General features: G+C 47.1%; 1 protein-coding gene across 1 annotated transcript; it reads left to right on the top strand.

Annotated features, from left to right (window-relative positions):
* The first annotated feature begins 1,500 nt into the window (after window positions 1–1,500).
* Window positions 1,501–10,785, top strand: fbxl20 (F-box and leucine-rich repeat protein 20). The gene is made up of 15 exons (XM_076144182.1): window positions 1,501–2,597; window positions 5,695–5,756; window positions 6,613–6,667; window positions 6,829–6,903; window positions 7,032–7,126; window positions 7,218–7,286; window positions 7,412–7,507; window positions 7,729–7,855; window positions 8,053–8,127; window positions 8,400–8,530; window positions 8,641–8,701; window positions 8,823–8,867; window positions 8,948–9,004; window positions 9,114–9,326; window positions 9,881–10,785. Exons 1-15 carry the CDS (start codon window positions 2,556–2,558, stop codon window positions 9,986–9,988), a joined length of 1,311 nt encoding a protein of 436 aa, XP_076000297.1. The 5' UTR covers window positions 1,501–2,555; the 3' UTR covers window positions 9,989–10,785.
* Window positions 10,786–16,033: the final 5,248 nt, after the last annotated feature.

The raw sequence follows: 16,033 nt of genomic DNA, 5'->3' as shown, positions 1-16,033 counted from the left end.
GTCGCGAACTAAATCCTTATCTTTTGAGTAATAATACTAAATACTAATAATAGTACTTATAATCATTATACTTCACCATTAGATAAGTGCATAAAAGTGCAGTAAATCAAAGCGCCTGATCATTTCCCCCTTAATAATAACGGCGTCTATGAGGCAAAAGGATGTAAACTGATAATGTGTATATTTTCACTTTAAGGATCATAAAATACAATACATGAATCCTGACAAACTTCTGGTAAAAAGTTAATTTTGACCTACATGAACACGTTTCAAGTCGTATGATGACGTAATACGACAAGGCATTACACCGGGCGCTGATTGGACGTTTACAGATTCTGAGGCGTGGTCAACGTGAAACGCGGAAGTGGATATTCCACCATAATAAAGTTCATGTAAACAGTATTTGCAAGGGGAAAGTACTCTGGAATACATTGATACAATGGCGTTACCGTGCAAAGAGCCCCAGAACGCCAAACTATCCGCTGTCACGGTTATTAAAGCGCATAAATCACTCTATGGCAATGATTACAGAGATGCAGGACACTTGAACAAAGTCGACCAAACCATTTTTCAAATTCATTTAGGACATTTATTATTTAATTCCCCTTGTAATTTTGAGAAGTGAATGTCGTTTTCCTGCACCTTGGCAGCAAAAAAGGCCAGAATGTCGCTAGTCCATAAAACCCAGTCCGGGCGACGCTCTTTTTTAACAACCCACTTTAATACATATTTGCTTTTGAGATCGTACTGCTGATAACAAGTACTGGAAGCACCGGATACTCCTTTTTGTTGTGATAATGCATAGCTCAGAATAATTAGGTTTTATGTATTATTTTAAGTGATATTGAACCAGCTTTGTTTTCTTTTTTTCATAGGTCGTTATTCCTGTCGGACTTTTGTTGTGGGTGGACGGGTGGAAGGAAAGTTGTTCTCGGGGAGGAGGAGATGAGGAGATGAAGAGATGAGGAGATGAAGAGGTGAGGAGATGAGGGCGAGCAGAGCAGATAAGAGGGCTGGCTTGTTGTCTTGTACGCTGGCTGTACTAACACGGTTTGTTCTCAAGTTTATTAGAATCCTCTGGTCCACCTTAAAAGTGACATATCGTCTGTAGAGGGCGCTGGGTTAGTATATGACTCAACTCCACAGGTCTAAAATAAATACATTAAATGAAAACAATTGAACAAAGACAAATAGGTATCAAAAACTCCAATCAGGGATTTTTCTATTGAATTAAATATTAAAACCTACTTTTAAAAGTACAGTGTATGAAGGATATAAGATTGAGAGGTGGATCTCCTCTTTTTCATTCTGCTTACAGAATTCTCTTGCATACTGTAAATCAGATACTATGAGAAAATAAACAGAGGGAAAATAATATAGACAAGCAACAACAAATAGAACAGCTATAACCAAGCAAGGCCAATTTGTTGTCACATACAGGGTGCATAGAGGTTATTGTTAACTGAGTGTAAATGTAAGACTTTAAATAGAGATATAACTTAATATAATATATAATATGGGGGTATGTACAGCTATTACACTGTAGGTATAGTGTGTATGTAAACTGAATGTTGTTTGTGAGGGTGAAAGATGACTCAATGACTGTCAACCTTAACAGACCAAGGAATGTAAACGATACGGGAAAAGAGCATTTTACAAATGAGTTGATTGACGCTAAGTGACTGGATGCAAACCGTAGCTGGTAGAGTATCCAAATTCCTGTCATGAAGGGGGAAGCTCAAGCCCAGAGAGGTTAGTAGAGAAACCCAACCAACCACGGAGACCTCCAACACAGAGGAAGACAACCTGCACAGGGGCCAAGTGCAGCTGGTAAGAATGTGAGAGACAATTAACACACTCCAAGTCAGAATCTACTGCTCGGCCCTCTGGAGACGTCGTTGTTGCAACTCTGTTACCCTGGTGACATCGTTGTTGTAGCTTTGATATGTCTGATGTCCATATAAGTATGTTCTACACTAACTACAGTAACATTAGGATGGATGAAAGGAAGGGAGGGGATTCTTGGAGCCCAGAATTCACTGTTGATCCCTCTGGAGACGTTGCAGACTCATTAATGAAACGCTGAAGAAAGAGGATGACACAACAACACAACAACTGTCCACCACTAACATCAAGGCAATCTTATAATCCTATAATAACACCTCATCCAGTGTTTATGGAATCTGAATTTGTTTATATACCCCCTTTATTTGTTTATTATTGCCGTTTACGACCCAACAACGCCCCCTACAGGCGATACGTCTCGTTTAAGGTGGACCGGAGTATTCCAAATAAAGAAGCTTGTGAGCGAGTCGTCTGGTTCAGCCTCCTGTGTCTCTGTTGTTGGCCCACATTTTTTTCCTGGTGATCAGAAACAAGAGCTCATGCGTTTGTGTTACACACCCAACAACAAAAGACGTCTCACGCCGCTCGGAGCTACCGGGGAGGACGGGTAGCATGATAGTCGCGGAGGGGGAACGGCAGGAAGAGGCCTCGTATCTGCATTTCACTGCGCCTACACCGAGTCCATTGAGTCGGTAAACCCAGCGGCCGACATGGGGAAGGAGGTAAACGGCGTTTCACGGAGCCGGTTTGAGGTGAGTTGACCACAAACGGTAACTGACAGTTAGTGGAAGACGTCAAACGCGGTTGTTATTACCGGGAGGATACGGGCCTACACAACGATTGTCGCTGTATTTGTTGTAAAACAGCGCTTATGGTGAGGCTGGTAGATGCAGCTTCCGCAGTCAGTGTTTTGGGATTGGATCAAATCCTGTTTTTTTATGACTAACAACGACACTATGGGGTCTATCCCGCTGTGTGTACAAAGTCGACATTTCCAGCTGATGCTCGTAAGTGAGATCGTGGCTTGTAAAGTTGCTGAAACGCTGTCCTCGTCTCTCTGTGCGCCGTCAAAACAAAGACAATGAGGCTACACGGAGCACGATGAGGACACCGCGGCACACAGGCAGAGATCAACCACAACCATTACACTTTACAACAAGTGGGGAGCTTTAGTTGGGTGTGTTTTGGTTTCACGCTATTTTGAGTGTTTTTGCCGAGTTGTCTCGACGAGCCAGGCTGTTTTTCTGCACATTGAATGGTCGCTGCGGTTGGGGGGGGCCTCGGGTTGTGACTGCTTCGTGGACCCCGTATTAGCATCGGAATATCAACAAACAGGCCCGAGCTGCCACACTATGGCGAAGAACACACACATATATACACACACACACCGTAATGTAACCACAGCCCGCTAAGCTACACCTGCACACCCACAATGTTGTTCCATAACATTCTCCATAAACTTTGTGTCGCAGCCAAGTAATTGTTGCGATAATGTGGCGAGAAGTTCATTGAACACGGCGTGTAGGTGGCCGGTGACATTGTTCCGTGCGGCCTGGGGCCTCGGTGGAGTTTAATCCCCAACTAGCGTGGGATTTGTGTGTGGTTTTATTTATTTTTAACGGTGCAACAGCTGACAGCTTCAGAAGAATCAGGCCGTTACCTTCTGGCCCAACAGCTGCGGCAGAGCTTCTGCGTCAAGCCTGCCTGCAAAACAGGGTCAGACCGGGAGTTACCTGAGCTGGCCTTCAAAGTAAAAGTCTTAAGAAAAACATCTCCATTTTGTTCCGGAGCTCCGATTGTTTGGAGAACTAGAGGGGTTTCAGCAACCCTACAACTAGAATCGGACTATTTGTGTATCCATTTCCAGAGGTCTTACAAGTATAAGCCATGCCAATGAGCAGTGAGATTTAGATCATGTTCACCTGTTCACCTGATTTGACCCTGTCAAGTCTTTCACCCGCTCCCAAATTAGAATAAGGGCTGTAGATGGAATCCATTTTACCTCAGATGATGGGATCATGTCAGCTGTGGAGCAGCTTCACTGGGAAAGATCTATGGAGTTGTAGGAAAATTATTTTGAGAAACGAAGGACTAAGTAAGGTCTTTGTCAGATCCACCTAGATCAAACAACAAACAAAGCACCTGTTTAATAATACCAAACTGCTAAATGAGGATCACATCATGGCCTCTACAAACTTCTGTATTACAAAAACACTATATAGTTACAGCACAATTATTTACATACATTCAGGGACAACAAAACAAATCATGAAATTGCACTGTGCTTTATAATAGACAACAGTAGTGAAGTATAAAGTTTTCCATAAGGAAATTCGAGTTTCCAACTTTGAAAACATTCCACACATGCACGTGAAAGGCCCTCCTGTATAGTTGCCATAAATTGCTTTTACTTTGAAATGTGTGACCAGAGGTTTCCTGTTTTATTCTGAAACGTCTGGCTTTATGCTTCTCTGCAGTAAATACGTGCTCTGTTGAGTTCTAGCCCCTTAACAAAGGACTACACAGCCTGTAAAGACACTGTACTTGTCAATGCTCAACGTTCTGTTTGTCATTTAAAAGAGCTTTGTAAATAATTGTAACTTTATCTGTGAGTGACATCACCACTTTGCTGGTGCGGGCGTTGTTGTTGTAGCTGCAGCAGCAAAACAATGTGTCTGCTTGTCCCTTGGGCCAATTCCATGTGTTGACAATTCTTAACTAGATAAGCAGGGATATAAGGAGAAAAACCTGAATACAGCTTGAGTGGTTTGAACTTAAAGCAAACATACGTCACAATAGCAAGAAGCAAACTGATTTAATTTAACTTGATGGGTCAGAAAACGATTAATCTGCCCTTTTTGTAGGTCTGTGCTCCTCTCTCTCTCCCTCTTTCTCTGTGTGTGTGTGAGTTTTATGTTTTATATGTTTATGATGGAGGCTTTGACCTCCAGTTCACCAGATTTTTTAAAGGTCTCGTCATCAATTTGAGCAGACAGATCCGTCCGTTTGTTTTGGTGAGCTGATGAATGTGTTTATGTGCACACTAACAGCCCCCAGGACGCCAAGCTGCTCGGCATATATTCCATATCACAGCATCAAACACAGTTTACCCCCTTAAATGAATTACCTCTTTGCTTTAAACATGAACATTGAGTTTATTTATTTGTATTGTGGATGATTCATCCTGTAGCAAGGTATGAATACGGTGATCTGGCCACATAAGTTTCCCCTTTGTACTTTTTCTATTGACACATCAGGCCGTCATCTTCTCAACATGGTGGATATTACTGTATGTTTTCCCACAAACCAGTTGTTCTGAGTGTGTGTGTGTGTGGGGGGGGGGGTTTACTGTCCCTTTGTGTACCGAAGCTTCTTCTTCTGGTGCTTGTACTCACAGAGCTGTAATTATTTGTGTGGAAATCAATTAGTTGTTTTGCATAAGCAGCAGCGCGTCGCCTGAGCGTCACAAGATCTCCCGTAGCTGATTCCAGTGTCCTGCCTCAGCCCGGGCTGATGTGGACACTGGTGGTGCTAATTGGAAAGCGTGTAAACAACACAGCTGAAATGAAGGGACTCAAGATAACGTGGAGGCAGAGAGACTATCGCAGCTCGGAGGGGAAACGGTGCAAAGTCCCGTCCCGCTGTGTTGTTGCCGTTGAGGACACACAACCTCATCTCCTCCCTCTACGTCACAGCCTTGACCGTGACTCGAAGGATGAGGGAGTGAAATGATGACATTTCAGTCGCTCATCCTTGGGTGGTACGGCGGGGGGGCGGTCGTCCTTGAGAGGGAGGTGAGGGAGCGAGTGAAACACGACTAATAACGACCCTCTGCCCCCTTTCCCTCAGATGTTCACAAACAGTGACGAGGCGGTCATCAATAAGAAGCTGCCTAAGGAGCTGTTGCTACGGTGAGTGACATGTTCTAAACTCTCCAGCCGAGACTCAAATGGCATGTTGCATACTTAACTCTTGGCTGCTCTACTCCCAATCAACACACACACACACACACACACACACACACACACACACACACACACACACACACACACACACACACACACACACACACAGTGTACAACAGGTCAACAAAATATAGACAAAGTCAGACTTTCCCAAACTAAGCACACACCCTGCACACCCCCGACACACACACACACACATACACACCTCCCAACCCTCCTCCTGGCTCAACTGTAATAAAAACCAGATGCTTGAGGCTATAAAACATTCAAATTGATTTTGGAAAACACAAGAGAACAAAGTGAAGAGGTGGAGAGCAAACAGAAGATGAAGATGAAGGCCCATAACTCAGGCCCGGGCCTTGCCAAGCCAGCTGCTGACTCGGCGCCGGATCAGGTGGGGGTGTACGGGCCTGAGCGAGCGCCGTCTCCTCCCGTCTCCTCCTGTCTCCTACCGTCTCCTCCTGTCTCCTACCGTCTCCTCCTGTCTCTTCCCATCCTCTGGCCATGTTGTTTTGGGGGTGTTTGTCTCTGCGTGGCTCCTCCCGGCCCTTTAGAGCAGATAGAGGTGCGTTTGGTCGGGATGCGGCTGCCTGAGCAAACACCTCTGTCTCTCCTGCGAAATGGGTAAACACAGATATCCTGGTGACGCTCGAAAGACAATATTGGCTGATTTGCTCGCACGTTTGTGCCGCGTGTGTGTGTGGGTGGAGGTTCGGTGCGGCAGGGTTGAGTTGAGGACTGGGTCCAGTGCTAAAAGGCAACCGGGGTCTAAACTGTACCCCCTGCCCTGTCTGTCTTCCAGAATCTTCTCCTTTCTGGATGTGGTGACACTCTGTCGCTGTGCCCAAGTCTCACGGGTGAGTCGTGTGTGTGTGTGTGTGTGTCTGTCTGTCTGTCTGTCTGTCTGTCTGTCTGTCTGTCTGTCTGTCTGTCTGTCTGTGTGTCTGTGTCTGTGTAATGCTCAGAAGAAGCCGTGGCCTTATAATCCACCTCCTCTTTTTTCTTCCTCCCCTCCCAGTCCTGGAATGTTCTGGCCTTGGATGGCAGCAACTGGCAACGGATCGACCTCTTCGACTTTCAGCGGGACATCGAGGTAAGGAAGCACAAGCTGACCTTTCACCTGATTCCCCCCTTAACCCCCCCCAACACCCTGTGCTGCACCGGTACTTTGGAGCAGGCCTGAGTGTGTGTGTATGTGTGTGTGTGTTGCGTTTGTGGCAGGGCCGGGTGGTGGAGAACATCTCCAAGCGCTGCGGCGGTTTCCTGAGGAAGCTGAGCCTGCGGGGGTGCCTGGGTGTGGGTGACAGCGCCCTGAGGTGAGATCGGGGGGGCATGACAGCTACTGGCAATACAAAACTTTTTAATGAGAGAGTCGACTTCCAACGTGGGAATTCATTTTCTCTGCAGGACCTTCGCGCAGAATTGTCGCAACATTGAGCTGCTCAGTCTGAACGGCTGCACCAAGATCACCGACAGGTACCAGGGCGCCTGAGCAGGGTGAGGTCATCGCTCCAAACAGGAAGCCTTCATATCTCAATGTCTCTCTCTCTCTGTCTCTCTCTGTCTCTCTCTGTCTCTCTCTCTCTTTCTCTCCTTTGCAGCACATGTAACAGCCTCAGCAAGTTCTGTCCGAAGCTGAAGCACCTGGATCTCGCCTCCTGCACCTCCATCACCAACCTGTCGCTCAAAGCTCTCAGGTGCGTCGAGTGGCTGGTGTCACAACAAAGGAGGCGCCAGGTGTAAAGCGGCCACTAGTTTGATCTGTTTTGTGTAACGTTATAATCGCAGTGAATGAAAACATCTTGGGGCTTGAGGCTGAGGAAGTGTTAGGCTCCACTTCTCAAATCTTCTTCTTCTTCTTCTTCTTCTTCTTCTTCTTCTTCTTCTTCTTCTTCCTCCTCCTCCTCTCTTCCCTTAGCGAGGGCTGTCCACAGCTTGAGCAGCTCAACATCTCCTGGTGCGATCAGGTCACCAAAGACGGCATCCAGGCACTGGTGCGTTGCTGCCCCGGACTCAAAGGCCTTTTCCTGAAGGGCTGCACGCAGGTACGGAGAGGCGGGGAGAGAAAAACCCACCTGGAGCTGCGACTCTATAGGGCTGTTAGTCATCCAGGTCCTAAATACGTTCAGTTGCATTCAGGGGCCCTCTGGCGCCGCGTGGAGCTTGTGTTTGCTCGCCGAGCTTGCCTGGGGTTTCGCAGCGTAACTGGCCTCAGGGTGACTCTGTGTGTTTCCCTCCGCAGCTGGAAGACGAGGCGCTGAAGCACATCGGCGCTCACTGCCCGGAGCTCGTCACGCTCAACCTGCAGACGTGCTCGGTAAGTGTGAGATACTTCAGCGTGTTATGAAACGGGACATTTTTGAACTTCTCTTACTACTTGGCAAGCACTTGTAAAGCTGCTGGCTGTTGATAGTGTAGTAGCTGGTGAGCACACGTGAGGGTGAAGCCATCCAGCTCAAACCGCTTTGGGGAAACAAACAATATCGCACTCGCTGGTACAAGAGTACAGATGCCTGAGGGGGTGTGAGGTTGCCGTGACGACTTTCTGATTCAGATGCACTTCCTACCTCTTTTTCTCTGGGCGAGCAGCAGATCACAGACGAGGGCCTGATCACCATCTGCCGGGGCTGCCACCGCCTGCAGTCCCTGTGCGTGTCGGGCTGCGCCAACATCACCGACGCCATCCTCCACGCCCTGGGACAGAACTGCCCCCGCCTCAGGTGACCTTTGCCCCCCCTCCCTCCTCAACTCAAAAGCTTGTCCATAGCCTCCTAGAGGTCAGAGACTTCCATCGTCCAACTCTCTCTCTCTTTCTCTCTTCTCCTTTCAGAATACTAGAAGTGGCTCGCTGCTCTCAGCTTACAGATGTGGGCTTCACTACATTAGCGAGGGTGAGTGTGTGAGTGTGTGAGTGTGTCAGTGTGTGAGTGTGTGTGTGTGTGTGAATGACATGACACATAAATGGTCCAGAAAAAGCTACAAATCGCCTTTCTTTCCTGTTTCTTCCTGCAGAATTGTCATGAACTAGAGAAGATGGACTTGGAAGAATGCGTGCAGGTAAATCTAGGGCCTACGGATCAGTCTAGGCCGTTTCCTCGGTAACAGCCTTGACATTTCGTTTGCTTTTTCGTCGTCAGATCACAGACGGAACTCTCATCCAGCTGTCTATCCACTGCCCCTGTTTGCAAGTCCTGGTGAGTGTGTGTGTGTGTTTGTGTGTGTTACATTCCGGCACTTAAATGCCGACCCGGACTTTAACCGAGCCCCCCCCTCTCACACACAACTTCCCCCCGACCCCCACAGAGCCTCTCCCACTGCGAGCTGATCACCGACGATGGCATCCGGCACCTGGGCAGCGGGCCGTGCGCTCACGACCGCCTGGAGGTGATCGAGCTGGACAACTGCCCGCTGATCACCGACGCCTCGCTGGAGCACCTGAAGAACTGCCACAGCCTGGACCGCATCGAGCTGTACGACTGCCAGCAGATCACCCGGGCCGGCATCAAGAGGCTAAGGGTCAGTCCCAGCCACACACTCACACACACACACCTCTCTCTCCTCTCCTCTCTTCCTGGGCGATCATATGAACAATCTCAGGTGTCGTTATTATGGATCGTTCAGACTCTCAGGTCTCTCAGGTTTCACACCGCAGAGAGTGATTTTGGAGTGAGGCCGTGTTTTATGAATGACTCTGCTCAGCGTCAACGGGACTCAGACGTCCAGTAAACAACAAACAGGCTGATGTGCAACTACGGCACATAAAAGGTTTCAAAGCGCCGCAGATTTGTCTCTTTTTCGGTGACAATTTTAGTGTTATTGTCACCTTTCAGGCCACATGAAGCGACGGGTCAAACACTTACATGACTTATTGTCTCCGAGCAGCAGTGACCCCCGACGCCTCTGCATCACATTTCATCGCCTGGCTCGTCTGTGTGTTATTTTGAAAAATGTCGGCAACTTAATTTCATGCACTTCCTGTTCGGTGTTTACATCTTTATCTTAAACCTGTTTGTTTTCTTCCCCTCTCTCTCTCTCTCTCTCTCTCTGTCTCTCGCTCTCTCTCCCCACAGACCCACCTGCCCAACATCAAAGTGCACGCGTACTTCGCCCCCGTGACTCCGCCCCCATCGGTGGGGGGCAGCCGCCAGAGGTTTTGCCGCTGCTGCGTCGTGCTATGATGCAAAGACAAAATCCAACTCGCACTCCCCCTTATACACGCTCCCTCTCTTCCCCCCTCCCTCGCACCGTTTGACCCCCTCCGGCCCGACCTGCTGCCCCCCCTCCAGCCCCGTGTTACACAGTACATGCTGGTGTGTGTGGGTGTGTGTGTGTGTGTGTGTGTGTGTGTCCCTGTGTCCCTGTGTCCCTGCAGAGAGAGGGAAAAAACATTCCAAATCTCCCCCCGTCACACACAACAGACTTTCACACACACACACACATACTCAGACACACACACACAATACATTTCTATCCCAAGGCCTGTGCTCATTACACACACCAGTATTAGAAAAGAATGAAACAATGGCCGCCGTTTAAGGAATCCAGCAGGAAATGATCCAGTGTGAAGAGCATTAGTGGAGTCGGTAAAAGAGCCAGACAAGTTAGCACTTTAAAAGAGGCGATACACAGGATATTTAGGCAGGAAGAGCCCCCCCCAATCACACACACACACATACACACACACACACACACACACACACACACACACACACACACACACACACACACACACACACACACACACGCACACACACCCCTCGCATCCAACATCACCTAACATCTACCTCCAGTGAGACCTGTGTTAGCTTTGTTCTGCAGTCTGCTCGCTCCCAAGTCAATGTTTATCACCGAAAAAAAGCCAGAGACATTTACTGTCTACACACACACACACACACACACACACATTATAAATCAAACCCATTTTGTGGTTTTAAAAAAAACAACTTGCAGCCATTTGCACGTGCAGTAAAAGCAATGATGAGACGCTCAACAAGATCATTTTACGGCCATCTCAGCATTTCACACTGGCATTTACTAACACACACACACACACACACACACACACACACACACACATGCAAAGGCCAAGCTCATCACCACTGTTCACACACCTCTCTCTGTGTGTGTCTCTCTCTCTCTCTCTCCTCTCTCTCTCTCTGTTACAATCAGAAGCTTCAGTATACTCAACAGAAAAAAAAAGAGACAAAGTTTCATATTTTTCTAAGACGGACAGCAGTTCAGACTCGCAGACAGACGGGGGACTCGAGAAGATGCCAAATGTTGCATGTAACAACTCTAGTTTTTTAAAAAATGTAATTGTACATATGTGTGGACCGCCGGTGTCCCAGGAGCGGAAGCCGGCGAAAGGAAGCGACACGGCGGACCGGGGATGGCGGCCGAGGGGGGGGTCAGAGGTCGCCGTCCACGTGTCCTCCACAAGGGGGGCGCTGTTGTCAACCACGCCACGCGTTGCCGGAGGGGCGCTGGTGTCGCCGCGCCACGTGTTGCTGGAGGAACACGTGGGCGCGGCTTTGGAGGAGCTTTGTGACTGAAGAACTTAACGCCGCCTGTGAAAGCTGAACGTCAACAACAAAAACTATAAAGACGATACAAACACACACAAAGTGGGACATCACTACATGCTGTCAGACCAGGACAATGGAAAGAAAAAGCCAACTGAAAACAATCAAAAGTATCTATTTTCAGTGAGTTTGATTTTATTTCGTCGCTCTTTGTTTTTTTGGTTCTGATGACGCGCGGCGTCGGCGAGAGGACACGCTCAAGATCCTCAAACTCCCATGAGGCCTTGCAGGGGTGATGTAGAGACGGCACGGCACGTCCTCCGCACCCTTGCCACCCTTTGTGACCCCCCCACCCTCGGGTCCGCCGAAGGGGGGGCTCGCAACCAGAGGAAGTGGACTCTTGTGAATCAAGCGCACAAATTCCAGCCTGCTGACAGACGATAATGGATGCTTTAGTCAGGACGGAGGGCTCGAGCCGACTCCAGCCCCCCCCGGCGCCCGATGAAGTATTGAAGCCTTTTTTCCTTCTGGATTATCTTCTCCTGCACTCGCACCTGCTTTATTCTGTGTCTCCTGCTCCCGTTTGTTGATTTTATAATTGTGTCTTTTTATTGCTTTTTCTCTCTCTCTCTGTGTTTGACCTGATTTCCCTCTTAGATCTCTCCGCCTCTTTGCGTTTCTGTTTTTTTTTGTTTTGGTGTGGTTTTGGATTGGACCTGCTTTGTGTTTGGAAGTCATGCATTCAGCGTCGTCGTCCCCTCCATCTACCAGTCCCCTCCCTGTCCTCTACCAATCCTCTCCCTATCCAGTTTCCTCCCTGTCCTCTACTAGTTCCCTTGATGTCCCCTCACTGTCCTCTACCATTCCCCTCCCTGTCCTCTACCTGTCCTCAGTTTTTGATCAGATGGAGTTTGTGTTTTATCAAGGTTATATTCTTACTTAATGTCCAGAGTGTTGCCTTGGTGCAGGGGAGGAGTTGGAGCCAGTGCAATTGTAAAATGTCCAAATGCGAGACAGATTTTTTCTTTTTGTGCTTGTGAGTTGGGGAGTTCATGATGTACCATGTAGGTTCTCCATGTTGAATGTGTTTCCATCAAGGAGTCGTCCTCAGATGGTTGTTGAAGGCGCACGAGCCGTGTGCCGTTCAGCAGTTAGTTTTCCTCCCCCAGGCGTGCTGTCCTTTCCTTTCCTTTCCTTTTCCTTTTTCTTTTAATTTATTATGCCTATGCTTTTTCAGACGCCCCCTGCTCAGTACAGGGAACCAGACGGAATGTCCATTACTGTCAAAACGTCCCCTCCTCTCCGGTTGACGCAGGCAAAACACTGAGCAACCATTCTGTTTCCATTTTCTGATTTGATGGCGACATGGAGCAGGATAACGCGCACCCAGATGAATCCAGTATAATCCAGTCTTGATCTATTTAGTTTAAACAGGGATTTTCAGAGGATTAGGGAACGACCCAGAGCCAAAATGGCAGAGAAATCAAATATGTACTCACACTGTTGGGTCACAAACGGCCCTAAGGGGGGTTGGACGCTGCACCAGAGGCACAAAAAAAAAGCAAAACTGATAGCATTAATAGTAGGAGCCGGGTTGTAACACCTGCTCTGCCCTCTGCCTGCACTGTGAGCGAAACGTGCCGAGTCATCAGTACGGCCAACAACACACACACACACACACCCTCCCTCCCTCCCCAAGGTAAAGCAGATTGAAGACCAGAGGGCAAACCTGTACAAAAGCAACGCGCGATCCACGTTACAAAACACACTACACGCTCCTCCCCCTCCCTTTTACCTCAGTGCTCAACAGTGTCGCCCAGTAACCCGTCTGCCTGAACCTCTTCACCAGTTTACATGGACGATGTCTGTAGGATGCCTGGATCCGTTAGTTTCCTTCGCGTTCAGTCCCAAACACTGGAGTCAGGCTGAGGAATTAGGTCAAAGGGCAAGAGGTGTGAATCTACAGCGTGTGTGTGTGTGTGTTCACCTGGAAAATTACAAATACAATTTTGACAATGACTGTAGTTCATATAATTACTGTAAAAAAAATTGTTTTTACTTTTTTTCTTTCTTTTTTTTTTTTCTTTTTTTACAATTAACCGATATAAATGAATATGTACGTATGAATAAATATATACCTATATTATTAAGATCTGTCTTTTTCTCCAGGTGTTGGAACTTTGGGAAATGGCTGTTCTAGCCCTTTTATGTCACCAGGTGGCAGCATTGAGCCACTTTTCACAGTTCCTCCAATTTCAGTGAGAGTTTCTGATCTGAACTGGCTGACGCACCAGACAACACGCCAAATTAGTTTGTTTTATCTATTGTTGGTTCACAAAGTACCTTCATTATGCTTATCAGGCCTGAACTAGATCACTGAATGAAGCTTTTTGTTTGTCTCACAGCAGCAAAATATGATCAAATTTCCATCGTTCAACCTGATTAAAAAATTACTTGTTTATATTCTATTCTTCTTGTTTTAACTATTCACAGAGGAAATTAGTCAAAACAAGTGTTGTTCTTTAAAAATATTCTAAATCACACAAACACACTCATTTCTTGTCAACGGATCAACTCGACTTTGATTCCTGATATTTTCTGTCAATGTGACGTCTCTGTTTGTCCATCAGACTCGACATTGGAAGTCTTGTGAGGCTTAACTACAGCGTTTCTTCTATTGCCCTTATAAAACAAAACAAGCAGGAGTGTACATGTGTGTTTGATTCAGGTGAATGGTGCAATAAGCTGCTCAGAGGTGGAAGCACAGATGAACAAGCAGGAATCGATCCATCCTCAGTGGAACGAGACGCAGCTCTGCAGCTCACAGCGCCATGACAACTGCATCGCAACCAGGTTCTGTCGCCCTTCATCATACTGTGTTCCTTTACACTGCACATAGGGGGGAGAACGCTCTCACCTGGAGTGTGGAGAGGAAGCGTATGATCGATGGAATACTTCAACTTAAAATGCTTGTATGTGTTCTTCCTCTTAACACTGGCTGCTTCCAGCTATACAAGCCACTGCATCTCCCCGCGTAGTCGTAGCATCTCTGCTTGTTTGTGACCCACACACACACACAAACTTTTGATCTGTCTATTGTTTGCAGAGCGTTCCTTTCACTCTGCTCTCTGCTCTGATGTGCTGACGGAGTGAAGCAATAATTAATGTGATAACAGGCTTTCTCCATTTCTCTGTCTTCTCCTCATCTCTCCTCTCTAACACTCCCACACCACAAGGGCCTCATGACAACACAAGGACACACTTTGATGTTGGGGTTTAGGGGCTGCAGACGGATAAACCCTTTAATCACATTATCTTCTCTAAGTATTCTGGAACCATCCCATAGTAGGAACGGCGGTGTATTAGTGTTTAAACTGACTTGAAACAGAATCTTATCACCCTTCGCCTCTTTGTCGTTCACCTTTCAATAAATCCCGAGCCGCATCTACAACCTTATCGATCCATTCTGAGGTATAAAGTGTGTTTCCAAAGAAGGAGCCATCGATCGGAGCTACACCCCAGGAGGCTGGTGCGTTAATAAGATTGCATTGCAGTATTCACACCAGCGCCTGTGAAGCTCCAGCTGTGCGCTCTGCTGCATTCTGGGTCCCAAACCCATGTGGAGAGAAGACGACTACGACAACTCCAAATTCGGAGAGACTGAGCTGAAAGTAGCTCAGCTCAGCTCAGCTCAGCTTGCACCATGTGGGTCAGGAGAGAAGATGACAACTCTGACTCACAACTTCATCAATTAGGGTAAAGAAAGTTGAAGAAGAGCCTCCCTCCACCCCTCTTCCTCACTGTAACATCATGATTCAAGCGCGTCCCTACAGAGGTGGAAACAAAGTCATTTATTCAAGACGACTTTTAGAGATCTTGAAGTATTTCCCTTTTATTCTGTGACTCATCAGCTGGACTCTACAGTTTTCTGATTTCTTCCTCTGAGTTCCTCCACAGGTTCAGATTTCACATGCCACACACACAGTATGAGCTTGTTAACTTACTGTCAAGTAAACTCCCCAAATTTTGGCGCCCAGACAACTTCAAAATCCTGCCTAACATTCTGCAGTAACACATCAATAATTTAGGACATTTTGGAGCCACATTCATCATAATTAATGACTTAAATTTTGGAATTAAGCTCTAATCAGCTTCATGCCTGAGAGGACAGTTCTGATGCAATCTACTTCTACATCAAGTCACATACATATACTCAGTAGTAAGATCATATACATAGTTTATGTTTATGTCCAGTGCTTCAGTTAATGTTGTACACTTGACACCATATATGGGCATTCAAGATATGAGATCTAGACCCACTTTAGCCATAACTCTCTTCTGTGGTCCGGAGTGATTTTATTCTACATTTGCATGAGCTTATGTCTTAAAATCACCCCTAACAGCCTCGTAAAACTAGTTTAGACTGCAGATTTGACAACGCACAAGAGTAAACAGGTGCAATTTGCATGGAAATGAGAAGAGGACGCGCCGCTGCCTGCAGGAGAAATGAGCTCCGAGTCTCCACAATCAGGGAGTGATGCTATATATATGAGCCAGACACACACACACACACACACACACACACACACACACACACACACACACACACACACACACACACACACACACACACCCGCCCACAGCCACGGACGCTGCTCCAGTCTAAATGAATCCTGGCAGAGTTGTAAAATTTGCCCCAAT

The sequence above is a fragment of the Genypterus blacodes genome, unplaced genomic scaffold (genome assembly GCF_046128005.1).
Source record: "Genypterus blacodes isolate CSIRO-AG114 ecotype Tasmania unplaced genomic scaffold, CSIRO-AGI_Gbla_v1 ptg000028l_1, whole genome shotgun sequence".
NCBI classification, from domain to species: domain Eukaryota; kingdom Metazoa; phylum Chordata; class Actinopteri; order Ophidiiformes; family Ophidiidae; genus Genypterus; species Genypterus blacodes.
This window is presented reverse-complemented; position numbering and strand designations above follow the sequence as displayed.